The sequence below is a fragment of the Penicillium coprophilum genome (assembly GCF_028826855.1).
Source record: "Penicillium coprophilum strain IBT 35676 chromosome Unknown utg000001l_segment0_segment0, whole genome shotgun sequence".
Taxonomy (NCBI): domain Eukaryota; kingdom Fungi; phylum Ascomycota; class Eurotiomycetes; order Eurotiales; family Aspergillaceae; genus Penicillium; species Penicillium coprophilum.
Genome location: NW_026622720.1, coordinates 2,273,189 through 2,299,738, shown reverse-complemented (window position 1 = coordinate 2,299,738; position 26,550 = coordinate 2,273,189). Strand labels below are relative to the sequence as shown.

General features: G+C 49.0%; 9 protein-coding genes across 9 annotated transcripts; 6 read left to right on the top strand and 3 right to left on the bottom strand.

Annotated features, from left to right (window-relative positions):
* Positions 1-1,285: 1,285 nt before the first annotated feature.
* N7500_000865 (pepsin-like aspartic protease) lies at positions 1,286-2,592 on the top strand (the record flags this gene model as incomplete). The annotated part of the gene is made up of 3 exons (XM_056672011.1): positions 1,286-1,608; positions 1,664-2,187; positions 2,255-2,592. The coding sequence occupies 3 exons, from the start codon at positions 1,286-1,288 to the stop codon at positions 2,590-2,592; spliced, it is 1,185 nt and encodes a 394-aa protein (XP_056537584.1).
* A 471-nt stretch (positions 2,593-3,063) lies between these two features.
* N7500_000864 (PalH/RIM21 family protein) lies at positions 3,064-5,409 on the top strand (the record flags this gene model as incomplete). The annotated part of the gene is made up of 2 exons (XM_056672010.1): positions 3,064-3,172; positions 3,263-5,409. 2 exons carry the CDS (start codon positions 3,064-3,066, stop codon positions 5,407-5,409), a joined length of 2,256 nt encoding a protein of 751 aa, XP_056537583.1.
* A 358-nt stretch (positions 5,410-5,767) lies between these two features.
* N7500_000863 (uncharacterized protein) lies at positions 5,768-7,994 on the top strand (the record flags this gene model as incomplete). Its single annotated transcript, XM_056672009.1, has 3 exons — positions 5,768-5,875; positions 5,923-6,961; positions 7,018-7,994. The coding sequence occupies 3 exons, from the start codon at positions 5,768-5,770 to the stop codon at positions 7,992-7,994; spliced, it is 2,124 nt and encodes a 707-aa protein (XP_056537582.1).
* Positions 7,995-10,516: 2,522 nt separating this feature from the next.
* On the bottom strand, positions 10,517-11,467 carry N7500_000862 (uncharacterized protein; the record flags this gene model as incomplete). The annotated part of the gene is made up of 2 exons (XM_056672008.1): positions 10,517-10,687; positions 10,745-11,467. 2 exons carry the CDS (start codon positions 11,465-11,467, stop codon positions 10,517-10,519), a joined length of 894 nt encoding a protein of 297 aa, XP_056537581.1.
* Positions 11,468-12,687: 1,220 nt separating this feature from the next.
* Positions 12,688-13,495, bottom strand: N7500_000861 (uncharacterized protein; the record flags this gene model as incomplete). Its single annotated transcript, XM_056672007.1, has 2 exons — positions 12,688-12,927; positions 12,983-13,495. The coding sequence occupies 2 exons, from the start codon at positions 13,493-13,495 to the stop codon at positions 12,688-12,690; spliced, it is 753 nt and encodes a 250-aa protein (XP_056537580.1).
* A 2,054-nt stretch (positions 13,496-15,549) lies between these two features.
* N7500_000860 (DUF4246 domain-containing protein) lies at positions 15,550-17,788 on the top strand (the record flags this gene model as incomplete). The annotated part of the gene is made up of 7 exons (XM_056672006.1): positions 15,550-15,568; positions 15,610-15,663; positions 15,767-15,855; positions 15,902-15,981; positions 16,040-16,118; positions 16,166-17,146; positions 17,198-17,788. The coding sequence occupies 7 exons, from the start codon at positions 15,550-15,552 to the stop codon at positions 17,786-17,788; spliced, it is 1,893 nt and encodes a 630-aa protein (XP_056537579.1).
* Positions 17,789-18,467: 679 nt separating this feature from the next.
* N7500_000859 (putative zinc metallopeptidase) lies at positions 18,468-23,347 on the top strand (the record flags this gene model as incomplete). The annotated part of the gene is made up of 6 exons (XM_056672005.1): positions 18,468-19,426; positions 19,817-20,647; positions 20,706-20,780; positions 20,836-21,423; positions 21,498-21,672; positions 21,935-23,347. 6 exons carry the CDS (start codon positions 18,468-18,470, stop codon positions 23,345-23,347), a joined length of 4,041 nt encoding a protein of 1,346 aa, XP_056537578.1.
* A 266-nt stretch (positions 23,348-23,613) lies between these two features.
* N7500_000858 (uncharacterized protein) lies at positions 23,614-24,324 on the bottom strand (the record flags this gene model as incomplete). The annotated part of the gene is made up of 1 exon (XM_056672004.1): positions 23,614-24,324. One exon carries the CDS (start codon positions 24,322-24,324, stop codon positions 23,614-23,616), a length of 711 nt encoding a protein of 236 aa, XP_056537577.1.
* A 617-nt stretch (positions 24,325-24,941) lies between these two features.
* N7500_000857 (uncharacterized protein) lies at positions 24,942-26,543 on the top strand (the record flags this gene model as incomplete). Its single annotated transcript, XM_056672003.1, has 8 exons — positions 24,942-25,030; positions 25,093-25,160; positions 25,227-25,232; positions 25,296-25,413; positions 25,505-25,604; positions 25,700-25,850; positions 25,901-26,157; positions 26,211-26,543. The coding sequence occupies 8 exons, from the start codon at positions 24,942-24,944 to the stop codon at positions 26,541-26,543; spliced, it is 1,122 nt and encodes a 373-aa protein (XP_056537576.1).
* Positions 26,544-26,550: the final 7 nt, after the last annotated feature.

Below are 26,550 nucleotides of genomic sequence, written 5' to 3'. Positions count from 1 at the left end.
GATACGGAGTACTATGATTTAAGATGAGGATAATATAGTAACGGCCGTCATGATTACTGTATCTAGTATAAGTGATAAATAAGTGACTCTCTCATAGTCACTTCATTGAAAGCAACAATGTAATTGATGGCATGTTTAGTTCGCCAGGGCTGCTAAGCATTGCATGGCACTCAAGTAACATAATCTCTGCCAATGAGGATCTGCTGTTTGTTCTTCCAAGACTGTCGATCCCACGATGAACTGATCAGCACGGCCGCTAGATCCTTCGATGGCTTCGGCGCAGGCGATAAGAGCCGCTGTTTGGTCTTTCTCCGTGAAGGGTCACATCGTCTGACATCTGGACTCGACTTACTCTTGTGGGGGTAGTATTCATACGCAATGCAGGAACGGATGCCCGTCGGAGATTATACCTGTTCTCGATTGAGAGCGCAATGGACTCGAAATCCCGGTGAGAACCTTTTCACCAAAGTCAATCCCCAAAGATTCACTGGGAATGTCTAAAATACCCGAAATGGAGCGATGTGACCCAGTTGGCGCTGTGAAGTCGGTGATTGGTGGACGTGGAGATAACGGGATCTTCAGGGCTCTTTCTGGTCTCGACGGTCTCACTTCATGTAGCGTGACTCGCATGTCAAAAGATAATCTAATGCACTTTACAGGGTATAGGCTAATCCAATAGCAATCGATCATCCTCTTACACAAGGATGGCCAAGTATGGCGATCGACCTCCCTTCACCCAATGAGTACCAAGAGACAGTCTTACAAGACAACCCCTGGTCTTGGCCGGAGTTCCCCGTTCTGCATCTTAGATAGCTTGTCACGACCAAGCTCCCTGGGCATTGTGCTTGTGTTGCATTCTAAACTCCTTTCACTCTCGTGTGCTGGCCGCGCTAGTCCCATCATGTCCAATCGATACGATCTGCCTTCTTGAAACCCTGTCGCTATATTGTTTTTGGCCTGACCCCTCAATCATCTGCTTGGCGGACTCCGTCGCGTTATCCTGGATGGCTGATGGCGTCCGTGACGATCTGGAAGTTTCTCCTTGACCAGATTGCATGTTACTGGATCGTCATGATTCCTTCCCAGAAGGGCATCATCACCTTCTGGATGTTGCGATAGACGGCCATTTTGATGTCCTCTACTCTCGGACGCCGGCGGATGATGTCTATCAGAAAAGCTATAAAGGAGGTCTTGCCTCCAGCTGTTTGTGAAATCCATCCTCTTCTGCATCGCCTTCATCCACTCTATTAGATCAATTCATTGTTCTATAGAACCCACCATCACTATGGTTGTCTTCAGCAAAGTGACCGTTGCTCTCGCCTGCTTTTCGGCCGTTGCCTCAGCTGTGCCGACGAAGAGCCCCCGTAAGGGCTTCACTGTCAACCAGGTGACAAAGACTCCTACCGGCACCCGGACTGTCAACTTGCCTGCTATCTACGCCAATGCACTGGCCAAGTATGGTGCCACTGTCCCGGCCAGCGTTCATGCTGCTGCTTCTAGCGGTTCTGCCGTTACCACACCTGAGGACGGCGATGTTGAGTACCTCACTCCCGTCACCATTGGCGGCTCCACCTTGAACTTGGACTTCGACACTGGCTCTGCCGATCTGTAAGTTGATGAAGACCACATGTCCGGCTAGACCGATAACTGACATTTCATGTAGCTGGGTCTTCTCTAGCGAGCTCGCCTCCTCGGCGCAGAGTGGCCACGACGTCTATGACCCCACCAAGAGCGGCACTAAGCTGTCGGGCGCTAGCTGGTCAATTTCATATGGTGATGGCAGCTCTGCCAGTGGTGATGTCTACAAAGACACTGTATCCGTTGGTGGAGTCAAGGCTACTGGCCAAGCTGTTGAGGCTGCCAAGAAGATCAGCTCCCAGTTCTTGCAGGACAAGAACAATGATGGCCTGCTGGGTCTGGCTTTCAGCTCTATCAATACTGTCAGCCCCACGCCCCAGAAGACGTTCTTCGACACCGTCAAGTCTGGGCTTGACAAGCCCCTGTTCGCTGTGACTCTTAAGCACGGCAAGCCTGGCACTTATGACTTTGGCTTCATTGATAAGGCGAAGTTTACCGGAGAGGTGGTCTACGCCGATGTTGACGACTCCCAGGGCTGGTGGACTTTCACCGCCGACAGCTACAAGGTTGGCACTGGTTCTGCTGGTCCCTCCATCACCGGCATTGCTGGTGAGTTACATCTTTTTGTGTGTGGATACCCATATTTTGTGCAGCACTAATCCCTTGAATTATATAGACACTGGAACCACCCTCCTTCTGCTCGATGACACTGTTGTCTCGGCCTACTACAAGAAGGTTACTGGCTCCAAGAATAGCAGCTCCGCTGGTGGCTATGTCTTCCCTTGCAGCGCCACTCTGCCTGATTTCACCGTGACCATCAATGGCTACAACGCCGTTGTTCCCGGCAAGTACATCAACTACGCTCCCGTCACAACCGGTAGCTCTTCTTGCTTCGGTGGTATCCAGAGCAACTCTGGCATTGGCTTCTCCATCTTCGGTGACATCTTCCTCAAGAGTCAGTATGTCGTCTTCGATGCCGAAGGACCTCAGATTGGCTTCGCTGCCCAGGCATAAGTGTTTTCATGAGACCCATGGAAAATCACCGGCTCCTATGGGATGGATGTTGTACAGCGAAGAGTGTGATACATGAATAGATCTGCTGGATAAGTTGACATAGTAATTTCTGGCTCTTAACTCAGCTTCTACATATCAATACAACGGACATATAACATATAATGGCGAAACCGTAGAGAACTATAAGCAAGAAATGTGGCGAACAGGAATTTGTGGAGGAGCCAAGAACCCTGCGGATCATCTTCACAACTCCAGTTTAATCCCTCCTACGGGCTAGATCTCCTTTATGATCTCCAATTTTGACATTTAAGAAAATAATTCTTTAACACCGTCATTACTCTTATTCCTCCGAGCTTTGGACAACGTACGCGTCAAGAAATGGAAGTCTGAAGTGTCTCACGGGCGCATCGGTGGAAATCGCGCGATATATGAACTGTTTCAAGGCGATTCGAGGTCGTTCATCTTCCGATCATGGAAAATGACTTCCACTTGCTTCCCCGCCAGATCTGGGCAAATCCAACTCCGACTACGACGAAGACTTATTCACCAGGTTGTACGCCTGTCGTCTTGCCCAGTAATGGTATGTCTCCCCCTTTCCTCGACTTGGGCCTGCAGATCGCCGGTCGGAGAGTGTCTGAACATCCCTAGAATCGGGTCTAATGATTCCTAGGACTCATATATCTCAACAAGTCATTCGCTATTACCCTCAGTGAGAACGCCGTCTTCGAACCTGTCTGCACAGGCTCCCCCACCGACGAGGTTCACATCTCCGCCGTCCTCGATACCCGCGATCCATTCTATTCCTCCATTACCCCACAGCTCTATGCCATCGGCTGTGCTACCGTCGTTAGCTACCTACTCGTCATCATCCTTCTCATCACACCGCGCACATTCTATGTTGGTGGCCCCGGCGGCGGTGGCGCCAATTTCCTCGGCCGCCATGGGATGATCAGCGGCTCATATAGTGGAAATTCGTCGGTGGTCGGAGTCGGCGGGCGACCATGGCTACAGAAAGTGGCTGCGATTTTGGTTGCGATCTCACTGACGATCGCTACGGTCGATTCTTTCAAAGTCGCGGAGCGGCAGTACAATTATGGGTTTTCCGATGCGGAGGCGCTTTCCCAGGAGGTTATTGACGGGATGGAAATTCGCATTGTGCGCGTCATATCAAGCACTTTTCTGTGGCTTGCACAGGTTCAGACGCTGATTCGATTGTTTCCGCGACATAAGGAGAAAGTCATGATCAAATGGGCTGGGTTTGCGTTGATTGTGCTGGATACCACTTTTAGTATTTTGGACAACTTTTGGGCGAGGAACTCTTCACCACGACCCAGGCTATACGAGGATGCTATTCCTGCTTTGAGCTACTTGTTCGAGTTGTCGCTTAATCTTCTCTATGCCGCTTGGGTGATTTTCTACTCAATATCGAAGCACCGATACGCATTTTTCCACCCCAAGATGCGGAATATCTGCTTAGTGGCTCTTCTCTCGCTATGCGCCATTTTGATACCCGTCGTCTTTTTTGTCTTGGATATCGCCAAGCCGGAAATTGCTGGCTGGGGTACCTATATTCGATGGGTTGGCTCTGCCGCGGCCAGTGTGGTGGTTTGGGAGTGGGTGGAACGCATTGAAGCGCTGGAGCGAGATGAAACCAAAGACGGGATTTTGGGGCGAGAGGTTTTTGACGGCGATGAAATGCTTGAAGTTACTCCGTCCGAGGAAGTTGACTGGCCACGCTTCTCGGCCCAAGGACCTGACCAAGGCGGGAATGGCGGATCTTCTGGATGGGGCGGTGTGATGGGCTTAGCCCATCGACCTCTACGAGCCCGGGCTGGATTGCCTCGCGGCAACCGAAGGAAAGGAGCCGGAGCACCACCAAATAACCAAGCGGCTGCCTCCGCGCCACGGGGCCCAGACGATAATAGGCCCACACCACCCCAAGTGGTGACCACACCGATTAGCCGAGCCGATACTACTAGTGCAGCAAGCACAGTGTACAATGTCAGGTATCATTCAGTGGCTAGCCCTACGCCTCCCGCCGCCATGCCAAATATGCACGAGGAAGAGGAATTGGACGAAGCTAAAGAGGTGGAAGATAGGGGACCACATACTGTTGACACAAATAGTCATGCTCTGTCTGCTCAAAATACCCGCGAGGAGTCGCCGCAGATTGTCCCAGCCGATCCACGATGGCATGTTCTCTTGCACCCATTCAGGAGACGACGCGCATCTTTGCCGAAAGAAGTGGCGTCTGCACAAGCCGGCGAGGAACAGTCAGAACACAGACCCTCTGCTGCAGCGGAAGAGGCCGCAGAAACAAATGCTGCCCGATCTCGAGCCGATCACTTCTTTTCTCTTCATCGGAAAGCCCGACTGGGTAATGGACCACAAAACCCCGATGGCTCATTACCCGTCACCGTTATTCCAGCACGTCGCCGTGGCCAACACACATGGTCACCACAGAACCGACTGCTGGAGGATACTCGGCCACCAGGAGAGAGCCGACCGATAGAATCACAACATCACGAATCGGCCTCTAATCGGCCCAATTTGCCTGTACGGGTGATTCCTTCTCAACCCCACGCGTCTGCTCCATGGACGGAGGCAGACATAGAACGGGGAGGCGGGGATTATGTTCTGCAATATGACCCAGAAGCTGCCGCATTAGTTAACGAAGACGTGGCCCATTTGGATCGTGCCAATTACCGACAAAGTTGGACAGATACGACATGCTCGGAAGAAAGAAATGATGTGTCAGCGGAAGAGCCATCTCACGCCGAGCACGGGCCTAACGAAGGCCGGCACAGCCACGTTTGAGGTTGTGGAATGCAGATTTGGTCTGAGCCCCCTGATGGGTTGATGTTTTATACCTCTCGGTCGTTTTTATATGGAGTTCTAGGATGTGATATTGGCCAAAAAGGTGGGAGAGAATCAATTTAGAAGAAAGATACCCAATTTACAATAGTTTGTTTCATATCAGATCTTGGTATAGATGAATATACATATATATTTAGCTACCTTTAGGCTACTATGTCATCAATCTCTGAGTGGCTTACCAACCTAAGATCAGGCTTACGGGAGTGGAGACAAATTTTCACGGGAACTCACAATCCCGGTGCCTTTTCCCCGTACCCTTTGTATCCCCCATGTGACAACTTACCTTGGACGTCGCATCATGGCGACCGTCAATCGAAATATGTTCGGTGCGAGCATTACTCAACCGCCTGGCGGTGCCCAGTTGATGGTTTTGCCGTTGAACCTCATCGCGGAGATTGTGTCACATGTAAGATAGCTCCGCTCATCGCATTTCCATATCTGACACGTTTGTAGGTCGACGACACAGGCGATCTTGCCCGGCTATGTCAAACATGTCGCGTCCTCAATTATATGGCGCTGCCGCAGCTATACCGAAGCCTAACGCTGACTTCTTACGACAAAATCCGTTATCGTGGCGAACAACCAGAAGGAATCGGAAGCGCTAGTCCCTTCACGATGGGGTTGAATGCAATCATTACACGACCTTATGCGACACTAATACGGTCGATAACATTAAAGGGGGAATGGAAGGAACATGAAGTAGAGGAGCATGCCCGAGTTGGCCGGGTGCCCGACTCATCGATGTTGTTGAACATCGCCGCCCGCGCCGCCATAGATCGCATGACCAATTTGGAAAGCTTTCATTGGGAACTGAATACCAAAATGCTTGACACGGTTTATTCCGGGCTGACACAACTGCCGAAGCTCACCTCCCTGACAGTCCGATTTCCTTCCAGTCGTCATCCACAGCCCACTTTCGTCATTCCGGGCATGCCACATCTGCGATGTCTGAAAATCACCGATATCGACCCGCTATGCTACCCTGATGATATTGCGACTCTTCTTTATAAAAGTAGGAAATTGCGCGATCTGAGATTACATTGGTCGCCACGGATGCGAGATGCTCACGAGCCTAGTGTCTCTCTGCATAATTATTTCCGTAAGCTGATCGCCGCCAAGCAGCCCCTGATGGTTCAGAAGATGTCATTCCAAAATCTGTATGCCTTCCACACCGAAGAGTTCAATTTCGCCTTTGATCCGACCACCGTCGAAGATGTCACATTTCTCACTGGTGTCGAGGGCTCTAGCCTGGTCAACACATTTGTCGAGAGCAGCTGGCCGACAGTCCCGCCACATGTCAAGCTCCGCATGAAATCTGTTAGGATGGATGCAGTGTCAAAACGGAACGCAGAATTCATTGGGAATTTCTCTGGACTCGAGAAGCTCTACCTTGTCAATGTCACCGCCGACTCAAACGACCTCCTCAATAGCCCACGACCCGGAGGAGGCGCGGCCTTATCCGCCCTCACCCCCCAACATCCGAACACCAGTTGTCAGGTGCACCCAGCGGAGCTACAGTCAACTCCCCTGTTACTTCTGCTTCTCCAGCTAGCCAGCTCAATGCTACAGCTAGTATTCGAGACACATACCTCTCACATATTACCACAAATCATGGCGCGACATTGCGCCACCTTCTTCTCCCTTCTAAATGGCCTCTCTCCACTGGGATGGTCGCGCGGCTCGTCCATAGCTGTCCAAACCTGGAGCAGCTCGCCCTTGCCACCGAATTCTCCAGTATGGACTCATTAGCTCTACTGATACCTTTCCTACGGAAGTTGAAAGCCCTCCGACTTCTCATACCCCAGTCTCCTGGACAGTCTTCAAATGGGCCTGGGGGCTCCACACTGAAGACGTGGCAGTCTACACGAGAGCGAACTGCCTTTGATACGGTTCAAAAAGTGCAAGAAATTTTCGCAAATGCCAAAAATCTTGCAGAAGTGGTGGATATCGACGACTCGATATTGTCCGAAATGTTGAGTTACGACCTGGGCAACCAACAAGTCTACGGAAACGTGAAGATCATCAGCATGGGCTGGAAAGCCTGGGAACTAAGAGGCTTCTACAAAGCCCCCATCCCAACAGAAACCAACGAAGGCTCCCCAACACCAACGAATGGCGTCAATGCATCCCCAGAAACCACCACAGACAGCCCCGTTCCTACACAAGGTACCAACGGTGTTACCACAGCAGACCAACCTGCTGTCGCGCATAAATCAATCGATACACAGACAACACATATCCCTTCTTGGTCGAACCCACCGGCCACAAGACTGGGCGTACCACAATCAACATTAGGGAAACGGTCACGCGATCAAGATGATAGTGACACTCCCAGACCACCACCCAGCTTCCCACCGACCTTTAATAGACGCGAAGACTCCGAAGACCTGACAACTTTCTACCCTGGCTGCTACCCGTACACCATGTCCGAGGATGGATTTGTGTGGCGACGGCATGTGCGACGGGTTGGATGGGAGGCGTTGCAGCATTGGGAGGTTTGGTCATTGGATGCGCAGGAGATTTGAGATGGGTTGTTCCTTGCCGTCCACATACGAAGGAGTTAAGCATACGAATGAGCGGTGTTGGTTTTTTTAACCCAGGGCCTGGGTTTTTTGGGGGGCTTTTGTTTAGAGTCAAAGGAAGCCATGGCTTCACTCTCGGCGTTCGAAAAAGTATATATACTACATTTGGAGGTATTCTCTCCTCTCTTTTAAGGACATATAGTCGATGGGGATCGTGTTCTTTTTATTTGTAAATTGAATTTCGGATTCTCTAATATGGAGCTGTTCGGAGTGACAATTCCTTCAACTTAAAACAATATCTTTTGACCATGTCCATGTTTTCGGTGATTTCGATTGTATCAATCCACTCGAGAGATTGGGTCTCCTCGATCTACGTACTACATCAGGAGGACGTCTTAGAATCGCTATATCAAGTCTACAGTGCAAGCCAACACAAAGAATAATTCAAGTACCCTACTCCTAAGAACCAGCTTAATGGTTGATACACCTATTGGTTTTTGAAAGGTCTTCATTCCTGGTGGGCATGAACAGCGAAAGAACAAGCTCTTAACAATAATAGGAAGGCCATTGCTGAGGCGGCCCGACATGGGGGCGTTGTCCCCGTTGCGGGCACCAGCGCTCTCTCCCTTTACAAGAGCCACGGAAAGCACCACAGAACCCTTTGCACCGCGACGAGCCGCGACGAGTGAGGGCAACGAATGTAGGCCAAATGGCCGTAACCCCGAACTCCCATCACCATACTTTGGGAGGGGTCCGGGGTCCCCTGTGTTCCGCTATTCCTCGAAAAGCCTGATCATCTCTGATATACTGTGCTTGGCCGATGTTCCGTAGCGAGGGGAGGTCTCCAATAGCCCCAGCACATCTACACTGCGTGTGCAGAGTCTGGGTGCTATAGAGTACTGGACATCGTGACTTTCGGGCTTCCGGAATATCAAGGATTTTCCCATGGTTGTCCGGAATTTGACGGAGAGTTGGGATATTAAACCACCCCTGCAGCTCCTTCGCATCGACATTGTCATTCAAGGTTCTACTATGGTCTTGGACTCACAAGCCATAGCGGGTTTGTGATATCCTACCTTTCCTTCTCTGTCACATGGTATTGTATTGAGCCTGCATGTAAAATGTCGCCCCAATTTAGACATGGGGGACTAGCGGAGGGAGAAACCAATTGGGAGTTGGTCTCTGATTGGGAATCCTGATATATGTGATATCGGCTTTGAGCGTACCATCTAATAGTCTTCGGTATATGTGAAGGAGATGGCTGACAGAGCCATCCCCCAGCGGCGGGAATGACGAAAGGTTGCTGCCCCGGAACTTATCGGTATTATCGAACATGAATTGAAGGACATGATAGAACATCTCGTTTAGACCGGAAAAAAAGCAACGAGACTTCATGTTTCAGGGTGTCTCTCTGGCCGACATCATCATGGTAGCAGTCGATGGTAGAAATGACGGCGGTGGATTTGTAATGAATCCAGATAGCGCTTTGCGGCCGTAATGAGAGGTTCCTCTGGTTCTCGCGAGCTCCATTACATGCCCAGGAGGGCCCTGATACCTGATTGCCGCGTATCACGCTATCTCTGGGCCGTCTGCTGGGCTCAACCCTGTAGACATTAATCGCCCGCTTGTGTTGACTGCGATGTTGGGAAAGCAGGTCTGGGCGACAGGCTCTGTCATTTGAGAAGCCGTTCAAAAGCTTCGAAGGGAATAATTTGGAATGATTTGACTCGCATTCTAGTTAGTCTTTGCGGTCTTCCTGATGTTATATCCGATCCCCTATTTCTTTCTGAATACACTGTTGGGCATTCGGCAGCTTGGTGTTTGGATTCAGGGTCGCTTTGCCCGCAAACCACCCCTGCGCAATTTGGCCTAGTGATATTCTCGAAATAAGCTCCTATCAAGATAGTTAATATCTGCAGTCATTGATATCTGCAAAGAGATCCTAGAAACTTACGACTTTTCATGAACATGTGAACTGTCGAAGAAGAATGGCACAGCCATGTGCCATAGCCCATGTTGCGATGTGAGGGATACTGACAGAATATCCTCCACAAAGGGTAGTGATATCGATGTATCTGCTCCTATTTGGCCTCAGCGGAACAAGGTGGGGATGTTCGAGCCTAGGAGCAAAACAATCGGAGTTCCCAATCTTGTTGGTCCATTTCCATTTGTCCGGCACGCTCACCGAGAATACATGCACCGGCTTGTGGACTCTCGTTGAGTCTCTTGAGATGTGAGGGACTCATCGATGTTGTTTTGGTGGATGGAGTGGATTGTTGATAGAAGGACAATTTGCGGAAAGAGCGTGAAATGGGAAGGCACGTTCTTGGACAAACATGAGGTCATCATACCGTAAGCTCTTTTGATCAACCTTGGAAGATATTGCTTCATGATACTGTCCTCTATCCAGGTAGGGATATTATACCATTCATGAGTATTGTATCTCCTTACCCCCCCAGCCTTTCTATATAATATTTCTAAGCAACGCTCACGGCAACCCACCCTCGGAATGTCCCAAATGCAGCTCAAATCCGAGAAGGCTCTCCGAGAAGATCGAAGGCCATGATTGAACGCTCGAAAATGCGCCGCTCAAGGGTCCGTAGGGCTGGGTGCCGACGAGCGAAGCTTTTGACAACCTTGTCGGCGACAAGGACATAGTGTCCGATCTCGACTTTCTCGAGATTCGGAAAAAGGACCTATAAGAAAGAATCAGTATCAAGAGATTCCCAGAAAGAGCTGTCGTAGAAACATACCGAAATCCGTCGGAACAACTTTGCCCAATCTTCGGGCAACCCGTGGAGAGGCCATCTCCATTCCGGCTGGCTTCCACCATAGCTACTGATGGAGAGGACGGTGACAGATTTGCCCTGGAGGCGCGGGATATGCACGCCATCCATAAGGGTCCGAATGTCAGAGTCGCGACTGCTCCCTCGGATGCACAATTTCAGTACCCGCAACTTTGGGAAACGAACATCCCGCAGCACGGCGTCAGCAGCACGGGCATCCCCGGCGTCGACGGTGACCAGCGAGGCCAGCTCAACATGGTCAGCGTACTGTTGGCGGAATTGGGCGGGGACCTTTGCAAAGATCACGTCTAGTGAGCGAGGCACGGCCGGCGTGTCCATCGCACCCATTGTGTTCTTCCAGGTCCGTTGACGGTCGATTATCTCTGTGTACCAGACCCGGTTAAGGGCCGAGAATTGCCAGAGATAACCCGCCTGGTCCTCCACATAGGGCTCCCGCTTGGTTCCCAGGCCCATTCTCCATGGCCGAAACTTCGTTGGCCTCACCCACTGCTTCTTTCCTCCAATCCTCCGCGACTTCTCGTAGATGAAGTCGTCAAGTCCCTGGACCTGCCAGTGGACAATCTCAGAGACCAGCTCTGGGATGTTGAAGACTCGCTCAGCGGCGTTTCCTTTGGAGATGCCACGCGACCAGCGCGGGCGAAGGGTTCGTCGAGAGCGAATCGGAGCCATTGTTGATGATAGACCAGAAAGGAAGGACTGGAGGGGACCTGAATGGGAATTTATACATTTCTTCGAGTGTCTACATTATGAATAGTCATTGTGTTTCAACGAGATATAGCAGAAGAATAGCGAATAGAGAATGGGCGAGCTTACAAGAAATGAATAGAGAAGTAAGGTGGAACTGAGAGTATACAATGTTATTGTGAAGCTGTTTAATAGTTTCAATTCAATTCAAGTACAATTAGCCATTGTATGGTCTAGTAAGTGTAGAATGAGATAGAAGTGCAGTAAAAGTGACCGAGTACTGAGAGAACATTGAACAATAGAGAAGAGATCATTCAATATGCTGCCTATTCGATGAAAACAGTTCACTCTCAAGATATCAATAACCCTTTCTCCCTTCCTTTCTTATGGCATGAACTCTACCTGAGAATCATTAGATAACGTCAAGATGAGTCTCTACGCTTGCGAGCCGTGTGACTATGTGGGGCGTAGAGGCTTGCAAAGATTCTGGTCAATTTAGGAAACACAAGCCCGTGGAGCAGACCATTCTCCACATAGACGTCCGTCTGAGGCTGAGCATGATAGACTATCAGTGCCGAAGTCACATAGTTGGCGTAGTATTGGCGACGGTCAGGTCAAAAATTTGCCATGATTACATCGAGGGGAAAGCGTGGGCAAGCCCAGAGTAGGGGAATAGCGTTGCTATACCAGTGGCTATTCACTCATGCCAATTTCAGCAAGTTGGAATGATAAGACATAGCTTCCTGTTCGCTAGGAGTGTCTCAAAAAGAATATCATACTGAGGATCTAGCCAAGTGCGAGGGCTCGCTGGGATGCGGTCTCAGGCTTGGTGGAGGATTCCATTTGATAAGAGAGGCTATTTCGGTGTTGACCAAGTAAAGAATACTGCATAAGATGGATGAAACTTAAGTGTGAAAGATTTGGATGGGAAGAGAAGAGTACATGGGGAATTGGACTCGATAAATGAAGAACAAACAATAGAGGGTTTGTATTGCTATTGGCTTGGATGAAGGAGATGTCCAATTAATAGTGATCAAAGCCCCTCCTTCATCGACAATGAAACTTCATGAGACTGCTGGCCTTTTTCAAATGATGTTCTGGATGTTATGTAGAGTCCAGCACAAAGGATACCCCGTTATTCAGAACATCATCCTGTCTCGCCATCTTGCAAGTTCACCATCTCAGGAGTCCTCACCAACTTTGGTTTACGTCGAAGCATTCATATCAGAGTCCTCAAAAATATCGTAATCGTAGATGATATCCTCCAATTTGAACCCATCTGACTCATCGGAGCCATCAGGTAGAAACGTGGTAGTCCAACGCACCCGGGGCTTGTCAAGACAGTAAAGAAGATTGGGGTGTCGTGCCTTCAAGCGTCCAAGCGCATGGGGATACAGACCAGGGGGATATATAAATCCCAGTTCTTTCAAACTAGGGTACTTGGTCTATTAAGAATACTTAGCAAGGCCTGTATTGTGAAGTGTTAAGAGAAGTACATACCGGGAGGTCCCAAAAGATCGATTCCCAACCCTGGGCGCCAATGCGACCACTATCCATTGATTTACCCCAGCTCGCAAAGGTCATGCGGCGGAGATTGGGACAGTTGAGGTTAGAAAGAGAGCATTCCCCAACCTTTGCGTTCACGAACACCAAAAGCTCTGTCATTTTAGGGAACACAATCCCATTCAAATCGCAGGGAGAATCTTGAGGGGTGTGTAGATCATTGAAGACACGTGTGTGCGCAAAAGTCACAAAGTTGGCATAGAACTGTCGACGGCTGGGATCCAGACGGGAAAAGATCTCCTGGACTGTGCCGACGTAGACCTGCCTCCATATCAGAGGAAGTGCCTCGGCGAGCCAGAAATTGCTCACTAGAGCGGAAGATATCAAGTCCGTTTCGGGTCCATAAAGCTCTTGCGGCAGAAACGAGATGATATGGCCCACGATCTCAGCGATTCCAAGTGCTCGCTGTGTGGCAGTTGTGGTCTCATAAAAGCTGGCGCTTTGCGACATTCTCACGGTGTGGTAGTTGGGAGTGGAGAAGATCAAATTTTTGTTAAGAGAAAGAAAGACCTGAATAGAGGGAGAGCTGTAGAGCGATGAGGAGAAACAAAGAGATATGTCTGAAATTTCAATTCGGGAGTTTGCGCGCAGAAGCTTGTGAGATTGCGTTGGTCACTATACGTAGCAGGTCTTCAATCTCACAACTACATCTTCAGAATACCTGATACCTTTCCCACTTTATTTGAACTTCAAGGGTGCTACAAGAGAAGACAAGCAGGGACGAAGCCAGGATGCCAAAGCAAAGGTCAGAGATGCCAGGCCATATGAGACATAAAAATGAGACATTTCAAACATGCGTGGTTTACATCCTTCAGTTCACAAAGTCATCTTGGCCACCGACATTGCTGATCAGGCGTGAGACACGAACTCTACCCACCATACTAGCAACGCTACAACTGGCTGTGTGCACATGGTAATATATTAAGAGTTATCTTTTAAACATAGACTAAGAGAGCCACCTAAGTGTGACCGAATCATGGTTGTAGGGAGATGGGTCGTGTCCCAACCTTGTTGATAGGATGATCCCACAAAAGGTATTCGACGTGTACGACAGTGGTGTTATTGAGAGGGATAAAAAAGGGAAATTACAGCAGGGTCTAGTCTTATCTTGTGGGCTTAGGCAGGTCAAAGATGGTAGGGAGTGAGTTATGCATATTAATACTGGCGACGACCTACATGTGGGTGACCACCTAAGGTAACTTGCTAGAAGAAGAGGCGATCAGACAACCCCTCATGTATTCTGTGGGACCTGTCAATAGCTACCGAGCCCGTAAGGCTCAGCCATTGACTTTGTCAATAAACTTCCACGAGAACTACCAATTTGCTGTATGTGCACACCTACATGGACCTCAACAACTTGGTAATGTTGATGTCCGTGTGTGTAGGCAAGGCACCCTCTGCGCCATTTCGGGTGGGCTACGGAGAGATAGCGGTTGAGGGCTGGAGAGAGGAAGAAGAGAAGAGGAGGAAAGGTGGTGGGTGGCCTTTTATATGGTCAGGTTCCACGTACCTTCCCAAAATGGACGGCCCTCCCCTGCACCTTCCCTAGTTGTTCCATACCACTTGGTATCTTTGAAGGGTCTTCTATAAATGCAGATGTGGTGAAAACAAATACTACTGCTCGACCATAAACACCTTGTACACACTCCTTCATTTCGGCTTCTTCGTGTGCTTGTTCTTCTCCTTGCCTACCATACCGCCGGTCACGCCCGGACATGTTCAGCACTTGTACATATCATAAGTGAACAAGCTGCAATGGTGAGCTTCAGCGCGGCTATTCCCTCTCGCAATTTCCCAATGCCAGACCGATATGGCGACCAAGAACTTGAGCGTTTGCTGAAGAGTCCAATTGCGTGGCCACATATTCACAGAGCGTTGTTTATGCTCTTATCACATGGAGATATATCCACACCCTCAGTCTGAGCTTGAGGATTCCGATAGAGCTGGAAGGACCTTTGAGCGGTTGAATGTGACGTTCAGAAACGGCCGTTGAGAACAAGAATCGATCGACAATGGGACGGGACGAGCCGAGACCCACCCGCATAAATGGTACCTTGAACACTTGCACGTCTCTAACCCTCACAATATCAGGTTCAATCAATGTGCAGACAGAAAACGGCTTGGCTCCTCGGGCCTTTCTAAATTCAGTCAAAAGAACTAGGGACAATGATCACTCTCGATCTGGATCGTCCCTTCTTATAGATATGTGCCTGGACATGTAGGTCTCGTGTGTAAAAGTGAAGATGTCAATCGTGTTGTATTGGGTCTAGGAATCCTGGTGTTTTCAATGATCAGGTATTGCCGAAATTAACGGGAAGTGTCATAATAATAGGCTCTTAGATCATCATGATAATTGCCTTCATTCATGTGCCCACAGTATGTAGGTTGACTATGAGAAAGGGTCGTGGGTCGTGGGACCCAGAACAGAAGCGAAAAAACAAGTCACATACTGTGTCATTGCTGCTTCTTAAGCTAAAAAGCTTACTTTCTATTCATTGCATAGAATGCAGTCAAGCTCACTGCGTAAGTAGTTATGACTCATGGGTAACTGCTTGTCGAGACAGATGCCGATGTTAGCGGCCTTACAATCAAGGCACTGCAATTGACTCGGGAGCTACGTAAGTTAGTTTCGGCCAGCCTATATCGAATTTCCTCCGCCCATGAACCCTCTAAAACCATGCACAATGTTGAAAATGCAATGGCGCGCTCTTTCGAGACCAGGAAGGCGTCTGATCCGTAATGTCGCTTCGATCCCCAACGGAAAACTTCAAATGCCTGGTTTCAATATGCCCCTGAACAGCTTACCTGATGTAAGAGTTACCCCTTTCAGAACACAGCAAATGCTAATTTAAGTAGCCGAATGATTTAGATGGATATGACGGCGAGCTATTAGGCTTTCCGAATGCCTTAGACCCGACTCACACGGAGAATATGTAGTGAGGGCTGACCAAAAAGAAAAGCGCAGCAGCTTTACAGCTAACGCAAGTTCTCCAGTGACATCGTGACACACCGAGAGATTTTGATGATGCGAGTAATGAATAACATTACAGACAAAATCGATTGGGATAAAAAGGTATTCATGTTCCATTTCATAGCTTTCATGGTGTTGACTTCTTTCAGGTCTTCGACAAGCACATCACTTCCAAATGGCGCAATGAGATCACCGAGAGTGGGCAAGATGTGACTCCAAAGATGATGGATTGGATTATCAAAGAACTGCAGTGGAAGGCTGGTATGTTCCAAGAGACAGGTTATGTCACTGTTTTTGATGTTGGAGTCGTCAAATCCGACAACGCCATTTCCAGTGAACTGCAGCAGGAGTTGAAACAAGCTGCATCTCTTTTTGAAAATGTTCCTGAAACCCAAAAAGACTACCATCCTGGATCCGATCAGAAAGTTGTGAATCTGGTCCATCCCTCATTGTTTCCAGTCGTCTATGGTCGAACTCGTGTTCTCCCTGACCAAGTCATCGGGGTCGGTGATTGCCTGAGCAGGATGGGACAGGGTACTTTGATTCCAATTCCCTCAGAAGAAGAAAGCCTCGGCGAGGCTGCTTCAGAGCGTGGTTTCACGATTCATGACCGCGACCGTATTCAACCGAAATTCAGTCGAAAATTCCAGTGGCTCCCATGTGATGTGGACATCAAAAATTCCAGGTGTGAGATCTTGTCTTACATCAACAATGTTCACCCAGTTCAACATCGGGGGCTGTACGATGTTATTGAGAAAGTCATTGCGAGAACGATCCCACTTTGGGATAAGTCCTTGAGCAAAAAGTCGTCGCATCAAAGAATCTCGTATGGAGAGGTTGAGTACGATGATTCGGTAGAACCAGAACCTATATATCCTCAAGACCCCGACGAGAACTTCGACGAAGATGAGTATTTTGACCAGCACGAGAAGTGGGAGAGTTCCCGTCCGATACGACTACCTGAGCCAACGGAATTCGAGATTTGCGAACATGAGAATTCAAATACAATCAACTTGAGCGGGCAATTCGGCCACGAGGGACTACAAGTGATTGTAAAGTTGGCAAACATTGAATTGACACCCGAAAAGCCTGACTATGGAGGAGGTACCTGGCACATCGAGGGTCAATTGGTCAGCTGGATTCATCTTCTCCAAGCACGCATATTACTAATCCCTCATTAGAATGAGCGCATATGTGCAACAGCAATCTACTATTATGACAATCACAACATCACTGAAAGTTCGTTGTCATTCCGGCAAAGAGGCGCCGACCTGGACGACATGAAATACGAGCAAGACCGGCATGAATTCCTTCAAGATGTCTATGGCTTGGCTAATAATGGTTACTGGAATGGAACAGAAATTACGCAAGAGGTTGGAGGCGTGGTTTGTCAAGAGGGTCGACTCCTGACATTCCCCAACTCTGTTCAGCACAAAGTGTCCCCATTTTCGTTGGCCGACAGATCAAGAAGCGGACATCGCAAGATCCTCGCACTGTTCCTCATTGATCCTTATAGGCGGGTGATTTCATCTGCCAATGTGCCCCCACAGCGAGGGGACTGGGCGCCAACGAACTTGAAGGATGTGAATAGTGTGCATTCACGGATTTCAACTAACTCGCCGGATACACCTGGTCAGAATATATCCAGTTCGATGATAAGCATGAAAGAGGCAGAAGCTTACAGACTTGAGCTCATGGAAGAGCGCAGTGTCCGGGCTGTGGAGCACAACAATGTGTTTAAGGATGGATCTTTCCACTTGTGTGAGCATTAGATGGTTCATTGGTAGCCACGTACGCAGGAAGGTTTCCATATCTGGAGAGCTGGGATTGGGCTGATACGAGGGCAGAAACAAAGAGATTAGTGGCGACCAATTGGATATATCCGAAAACAACGAAGTTCCTTGTTGGTTACTTTTTGCCAAGCGGCGTCGGACGACTCGGGTGCAGCTGTGCCAGCAACGTCTACATGGTCGATTTGAACGTGTTCCAGACAATTTCCATTCCCCAATGTCCAGATTACTCGAGATTCGTGGCCCTGTTCAGATCTGTGTCCCACACGAATTTGTCATGTCTAGACGAGCATAGAGCCTGATGTAATCGTATGGGCATGCCTTGAGGGAACGTTCCGTCAAGTTCATAGCTGATTTTAGAATAAACTGGCGGTTAGATCGTCTGAGACACCTCCGCTCTTGTGAAATGGTGGGGGTTCCCGCTTATCCGCCGTCAGAATTGGATATCCGATATTACGAATGTACAGATGTGTTGGCCAATAATCTATAGGTCACATTGGCATTCGAGGCTCAAAGACTTAAATCTAGCAACTCTCCCATTATCTTGTTCGGGAGTTCAACTATTTTCGAGAGCGATCATGACTATCACCACTACTGCTCCACCTCTTAATCATGCTTCTTTCGAGTGAGCCTACTGTGTGTTGCCACTGGATACTTACTGATGGAGAACGCTAGGCTCAGTGGCCCATATGGAGATTGGCGAGACGACCTTCACAATCAAGGCTATGCGATCATCAAGAATGCCATCGACCCAGAAACGGCCCTGGGATATCAGCGCAAAGCCCTAGACTGGCTCACGTCTTTCAACACCGCCCTCGACCTGGATGATCCTTCCACCTGGACCAGAGATAATTTGCCTGTCCAAAGCAAAATCAATACATTCAATGGGTATTGTGTCACTCATGAGAAATTTATGTGGGACGCTCGCATGGAGCCCAAGATATTAGATGCATTCGCCAAGATCTGGGGCACCGACGAACTACTCGTCTCGTTTGACGCGCTAAATATCACTCTGCCAAATCGAGCAGACAAACCGGCTCAGAAACCATGGCCCCACGTGGATCAATCCCCGATGCGTCGCGGGCTCCACTGTGTCCAAGGGGTTATCAATCTCAGCCATGCGGGTCCCGAAGATGGATCCCTTATGGTGTACCCGAGATCGAACAGAGCCACCGAGGGTTTCTTCGATACCGAAACCGATCCATCCACCTGGGAGCCAAAAGACATCCGTAATTTCAGTGTGGAAGAAATCCAGTGGTTCGAAGATCATGGTATGAAACCACACAAGGTACTTGCGGAACCCGGCGACTTGCTGGTATGGGATTCCCGTACTGTGCATTGGGGTGGGGAACCCACCGTCAACAGCAACACCATTCGAACGGTGATTTATGCCTCCTATGCCCCTTTTGAATTAGCCACGGACGAGACCTTGAAACTGAAGAGAGAAGCCTTTGAGTCGTATCAAGCCACCACTCATTGGCCCCATGACAATATAGTGAAACGGGATGGTGTGGTATATCTTCCGGATGGTCAGGTTGATCCTCGCAATCGATCTAAGCCATTGGAAGTTCCAGAACGTACAGATCGATTACTTCAACTAGCCGGAGTAAAATCCTATCGGTAAATTGAATAGAACTCGCAGTGCTTTTGGTTGTGTTTTTCCTGAAAAGAATCCAAGCGTCTTGATTATTAAGAGATGACTAGTGATACCGTTTGACCCCGCAGTGCACCCTTTTGATCAGAGCAAACATGAAATCGTTTGAATCTCGCCCTCCGGTGGATTATCCACGGAAGCGTGCATCAATCGCGTGTAATTTCTGTCGCCATCGGTAGGTTTTGTATCCTTTGCTTGGGATGTCACTAAGTAGAAATTAGGAAACGAAAGTGCGATGGTCAGAAACCAACATGTGGCCTCTGTACCGACGCGGGAGCTCAGTGTGTCTATCAAGAAAGCGACAGGTAGACTTCGTGACCTTGTGAAGGGGCTCCTAGATAGTGACGATCCAATAGGGTGCAGGATATCCCAGCCGAGATATTGCTTCGCTTGACCCATCTGGAAACCTTGATTGAGCAACAAAAGGACGCCATTACCGAACTATCGGCCCGAGTAGCCCAAGATCATCCGAGTCGGCCTACTGTCTATTCGTCACAGCCCAAATACGATTGGGACCCATCGCCGCAGCATGTATACGATAAATCATTCAGCCTCTTTTCGCCGGAGAACCCATACAGTCATGAATATACTTTTACCATTCCTCCCGAGCATCATACACCGACGGGAAGCTTGTTTGCATTGGATCGAATCAAAAATCTGATTGGTGACTATCCGGAAGACTTTTTCAAGCAGATAGAGAAAAAGCGCCCATTCAACAGCATCCAGGTCGCAGACATACCGCAGACCTTTGAACAAATCGATAGATCTCTACTGCATCCCCAGGTCACCAAACCTCTGATCAACGAGTTTCTCACCCATGTCCATCCATTCTTCCCAGTTCTCGAGCCACAACTGTTACAGATGTTCTTTGATACTTTCTCGACATACATCAAGGTCAACAGCATCCAAACTTCCCTTTATCTCATCATTTTAGCTCTGGGAAAGGCCTCGTCGAATCCTCAACGGATTTTCAATATCGAAGCGGAGAAGGATCTGAGTGGGATGGAGTATTTCGCTTCCGCATATCACTACTTGAACAAGCCGTTGATCACGCCCTTTGCAGGCGACCATCTGTTGCCCTTGGCTTTATTCTACGGCTCTTTGTATCTGCGTCACATAGGACGCCCAATCCAAGCATGGCAAATGATTCGCGATGCGTCCTGTACTGTGCAGATCTTGATTCCCGAGTGAGTGGTATTCTCTGATTTTGATTTTTATCATGATATTGATACAGATTGGGTACAGACTACGTGACATGAATACGCACGAAAAGCGAGCTAGCCTCTATCGAACTGCCTGGGGTTGTTTTATTCTCGAATGGTGGGTCTAGTCCTAGAGTTACCTCTCATCTAGCTAACAAACCACCTCGCTGCAGTGACGATCTTGCAGAGTTTCATTTCCCTTCCAGTAACATTGAACACCTCGTCGAGAGATTGCCCTTTCCTCGAATTTCGGAAGACAACCGAAACGGCCATCTTGTTTTCCTTTCAATGTGCTCGATTCGAAAGCTTCTCAACCGTGTGCACAGTGCTCTATACGCGAAATCTGACCAGGAGGATTTCCATGCCAGCCCTCCGCCTCAACGCACAAGTGACACCCCAGGGACAAATCCAACTGCCAAAAAGTATCCGATTACCACTCTCAAGACAATCAGTGAGGAGCTAGATCGTCAGTTGGAGGACTGGTTTAACTCTCTGCCAAATCCCATCCGGCCAACCTTGGGCAATACAAATTCCGCAGACCACCCTTGGGATACTTACATTCTCTCGCGGTACTATGCCACAAGACACATCATCTGCCGCCCGAGTCTTGTTTTTGCTGCTCACACTCAGGGCGGTACGGTGTTGCCGGAGTTTGTTTACGCGAATTGCAAGAAGTGCGTCGATAGCTGTCGCAAACTTGTCTGGGCGGCATCGCCTCTTATGCGGCAGAGGACACACTCAAACTGGCACAGAATGCAATCGTAAGCTCGTCCCTCTGCTTTCAACTTTTTTTTGGCAAATTTGTGAAGTTCACTTGCTTATTCTACACATCTAGATTGTTGGCTGCCATTTTCACTCTCTCGACCGCAAAAACCTCGCCGGCTCTGGAGGCACTTGTTCCGGACTTCGATGACCTGGTGAAAGAAGTGATTGAATCCATTGAACCGTGGGCACAGTATTGCGAAACAGCGGATACCGTCGTTAGTATGATGAAGACAATTCGCCAGAAGGTGCGAGTTTCAGTTGGGGGAGCTTAGTAGAAAGCCTCCCTGTACATGGGTAGATATACGTATTCTGTTACTTTACATTTACATGTATATGGATTTGACTGCGCGAAAGATCGTGGAGGCTACCATATTAAGCCTACTGAATATACCGTTATTTCAAAGTTGTCCATGTGTTATCAGTAAGCCCGTGATTCCCCAAGACTGATGAACCCCACGCGGGGGAACTTCGGGAAAAGATTCAACTTAGACAACACTTCACTTGAAGAATATGCCTCCGCCACGACTAACAACCCATATTAATTCCATTCATGGCGTTCGACTGGCAGGGGAGCCGTCTACCTGGGATATCCAGATTGGATACCCTGCAGACTCTCCACAGGGTACAGTCATTTCTGTGACCCCTCATGAATGCTCTACTAAGAATGGTTTCGACTCTCCTCTGGCCCTACCAGCCTTGGCACACCCTCACATTCACCTCGATAAAGCCTTTATCCACAGTGCACCTGAATATGCTCCATTTCTGCCTACAGTCGGCACGTTTCAGGAGGCTTTGTCCTCCACGACCAAAGCCAAGCAACAATTCAGGCATTCTGATATCATTCGAAGAGGAGAATGGCTTCTTGCTGAGTCTGTTGCATCAGGTGTCACTGCAATGCGAGCATTTGTGGAGGTAGACCATACAGTCCAGCTGATTTGTTTAGAAGCTGCCGTTGTTTTGAAAAATCAATGGAAGGATTCGTGCGATATCCAAATCGTCTGTTTTGCGCAAGATCCTATATTTTCCAGTGAATATGGAGAACAAAACATGGACTTTCTGAAAAATGCTCTTCACAAGTATTCGCAAATCGATGTTATTGGGACAACACCATACGTCGAATCCAGTCCCGAGGCTGCAAAGCAAAACATCGAATGGGCGATTGATCACGCCTTGAAATTGAACAAACACGTCGACTTCCATCTCGATTACAACCTCGATCCAAACAAAGAAGCCCTGGTTTGGCATGTCGTACAGACCCTCAAACAACGAAACTGGACTACCCACTCAACAAACAAACGCGTCATGCTTGGTCATTGTACACGACTGACACTGCTCACGGAGAACGAATGGGCCCGACTGGCAACTGAAATCCACGAAAACGAACTCCCGGTCAGCTTTGTGGGCCTTCCAACAAGCGATATGTACATGGCATCATCTCCCAGAACAAACGCGGACTGCAAATCTCCGCAAGATCGTCCGAGAGGCACGCTACAAGTTCTAGAGATGATCCGGAAATACGATTTGGACGCAGTGATTGGAGTGAACAATGTTGGCAATTCATTCACCCCATGGGGATTGCCCGATCCGTTATCATTGGCTTGTCTTGGTGTGGGAATCTACCAGGCTGGAAGTCAGGCGGATGCGGAGCTACTCTATGAATGTGTCTCGACACGAGCCAGGGCGGCTATTGGGCTCTCGCCTTCCCATTCAGGTTTGTGTGTGAAACAGGGGTGCCGACCGGATCTGTTATTGGTTCATCATAGAGATGACACTGGGTGTGGTGTGTCTCGGCCGAGGACGAACGTTGCGGAGGTTGTGTGGACTCCGCCGGGGAGATTGAATAGAGATGTGGTTTTTGGTGGACGACTGAAGGTTTCGCCTCTTGCTGTTGCGGAGTCTGACGCTCTTTATCAGTTTTGATTTCGTCTCATATGACAGTTGCCATCGAAAAAGGTGGTGATATGTACATAACGGTCAATGAATGGGATCATCCATGCGAATTCGTGATCAGAAGATATAGATACACGCATTTAGCGAATTGGAAATTCCAGATTCGTGCAGCATCCATTGAATTCCTGTTCAATTATTAATAAAATCGGCGGACACCGATCTGGCATCATAGACTCTTGAAGATAGCCCTCGAAGATCAGGGGAATGAGAGACCCCACCTTGAAAGGGATGGAGGTTTAATCGGTTTTCTTTGGTCGCAAGGCATAGAATTGCACAGGCAACAGATTGAGAGACCGTGGGAAACCCTTCTGAAGTTCGGACTTCACGATTTCCATGCCAGCCGCTTGGAAGATCTGTCTGAATTTCGCATCTGTCCTTGTGACACTGCTATCCTCACTGTCGTACACATCCTGACCCGCGAAATGGGTAGACAAATTCTCCTTGAGAACCATAAGACCGTTCTCAGTTAATGACTTGCGACACCGCACGGTATAGTCAATGAGTTGTGAATCCGTAAGGTGGCCGACACACCACTGGACCCAGATCAAATCATATTTCTTATCCGGGGTCCAATTTTCAAGGCCACGCGTGTAGATAGTTCCAAAGACACCGTCTCGTTTCAATTGGCTGTCTTCCATCACTTTTGTGAACTTGGCTACCGGCTCTACCGCATCTACCACTTCACAAACATGGCGCAGGAAGCCCTCTGTCACCCGGCCGATGCCGGCGCCACAATCCACGCCTTGGTGGAATTTGCCCTCAGATTGGACGCCTGGGATTAACCGGCGGACCTTGGCTAGGAAGGATTTAGACCCTTGGAGGTCAATGCGTGACACTGAAGGGAACTCCCCAAGCATACTGGCTGTAGTGGCTGGAACACTGTTCCAGTATTTCAAAGAGGCGGCAGGGTCGATTTTGGAATCAGCTGCGGTGTTTGAGTCTGTCATGTCGGAGGTTTTGGCAATGCTGGCCTGTAGAATTGCTTATAATGATTGAACATCCGTTAGAGGCCGAAATGTCTTCGATTCAATGAGGGTATCATGAGAAAATCTATATCTATCTCCATCACGTGATTGCATCGCTGCAACGTCCAACGTCCGTACTCCGTACATCGATGCATATTATAGATTCTATTTACAAATGTGCCTTACATACGTATGATTGGTCGCTTCTATCTTTATTGTCTCAGCGCTAAAACCACCGGGAATATGTTCTTGGCAATTGACCTTAATTGACCCTAATTGACCTTATTCTCCTAGAAATGTGATATAAGAAATCAAGACTTGGAGACTGGGCTGTGCAATGATCGACAGGGATAAAAAAGAAAACTCTGACCCTGTCCCCAATCTACCCTGAAACTTGAGATTCAGGGACTGAGATTACGTGGAAGCTGGGGCGACACATCCGTTGAAACGGCCTTTTGATTGGAAGTGCCGTAGCGTCCCCAGTTTGGGTGTAAAGTGCCGATCGTTCATAAATCATTTCTTTCCCCTAATCATTTCCCTTTCAACCAACTCTCTTCTCACCACAGTCATTCCTTTATACTGTCCTTTTTGTTTCTACCATGGCAAACGAACGATCGGATGAGCGCAAGCTCGAGAGTGGCTCTCCTGCCCCTAAGGACAACGGCCTCCACCCCGGCTTCTACATTGCGTGCGTACCACCCTGAATACGGCCTTCGTGTCCAGAACTAGAACTAAAACCCGACTTTTTAGCCTGTGGATTGCTCTGAGCTCTAGCGTCATCTTGTTCAACAAATGGGTTCTTGCGAGCGCTAAGTTCAGTATGGACCCCTTCTCTGATCCCCTATTATTCTTTGGACTTCGCAGCTAACTATGATTGCTTCTAGACTTCCGTGAGTTCCCCAACCGATTGAGTCTTGACCGCGGAGAAATCGAATACTGATATGAGATACCAGCGCTCTTCTTGACGACATGGCACATGGTGTTCGCCACGGCGATGACCCAGATTCTCGCCCGCTTCACCACCGTGCTTGACTCGCGCCACAAGGTTCCCATGAACCCGGCCACCTATACGTGAGCAATCCCGATGATCCGACATGGAATAATGAATGGCTAGAATTTGACCTGAATTGTCGATCGCTAACGGTGGATTTGTGCAATACAGGCGCGCCATTGTGCCCATTGGTGTCATGTTCAGTTTGAGTCTGATCTGCGGTAACCTGGCATACCTCTACCTGAGTGTTTCCTTCATCCAGATGCTCAAGGTGCGTTTGACCCGGGAACTATGGCCTCGATTTCCATCTTGTGCCATTCCCTCCAACGCCAGACTCGACTTAATACTAATACCATTTTTTTTCAGGCCACTAACGCTGTCGCAACCCTTCTCGCTACCTGGGCTTTCGGAATCGCTCCCACCAACCTGAAGACTCTCGGCAATGTGGCTCTCATTGTTGTCGGTGTTGTGATTGCCTCGTTCGGCGAGATCAAGTTCGAGATGGTCGGCTTCCTCAGTATGTTGTTCTCTGGTACATTTGATATTCAAGGTCTAACAACCGTATAGTCCAGATTGCCGGTATTGTCTTCGAGGCCCTCCGCCTTGTCATGGTCCAGCGTTTGCTCAGCTCCGCCGAGTTCAAGATGGACCCCTTGGTCTCTCTGTACTACTACGCCCCGGCCTGTGCCGTCACTAACGGTATCGTGACCCTCTTCGCTGAGGCTCCCCGTCTTACCATGGGTGATATCTACGGCCTTGGTATCGGAACTCTCATTGCCAACGCACTGGTTGCTTTCCTTCTTAACGCTTCTGTTGTTTTGCTGGTAAGTTATTTCATCTCCTGAATCATTACCATTTCTCACTAACACACCAATAGATTGGCAAGACTTCTGCTGTTGTCCTGACCATGGCCGGTATCCTCAAGGATATTCTCCTTGTCGCCGCCTCCATGTTCATTTTCCGCGACCCCGTCACTGCCCAGCAGTTCTTCGGTTACTCTATTGCCCTGGCTGGTCTGGTGTACTACAAGCTCGGCGCTGAGAAGTGCCAGAGCCTTGCTACCGATGTGCGCCTCCAGGTTGGTGAGTACAACCGCAGCAACCCTGCCCGCACCAAGGCTATCCTCATTGGTGTGCCTTGCGCTCTCATTCTGTTCGTCCTCTACAGTGGTAGCGGTGCCTCCGCCCCTGCCGCTCAGATTACCCACTAAGCACGAA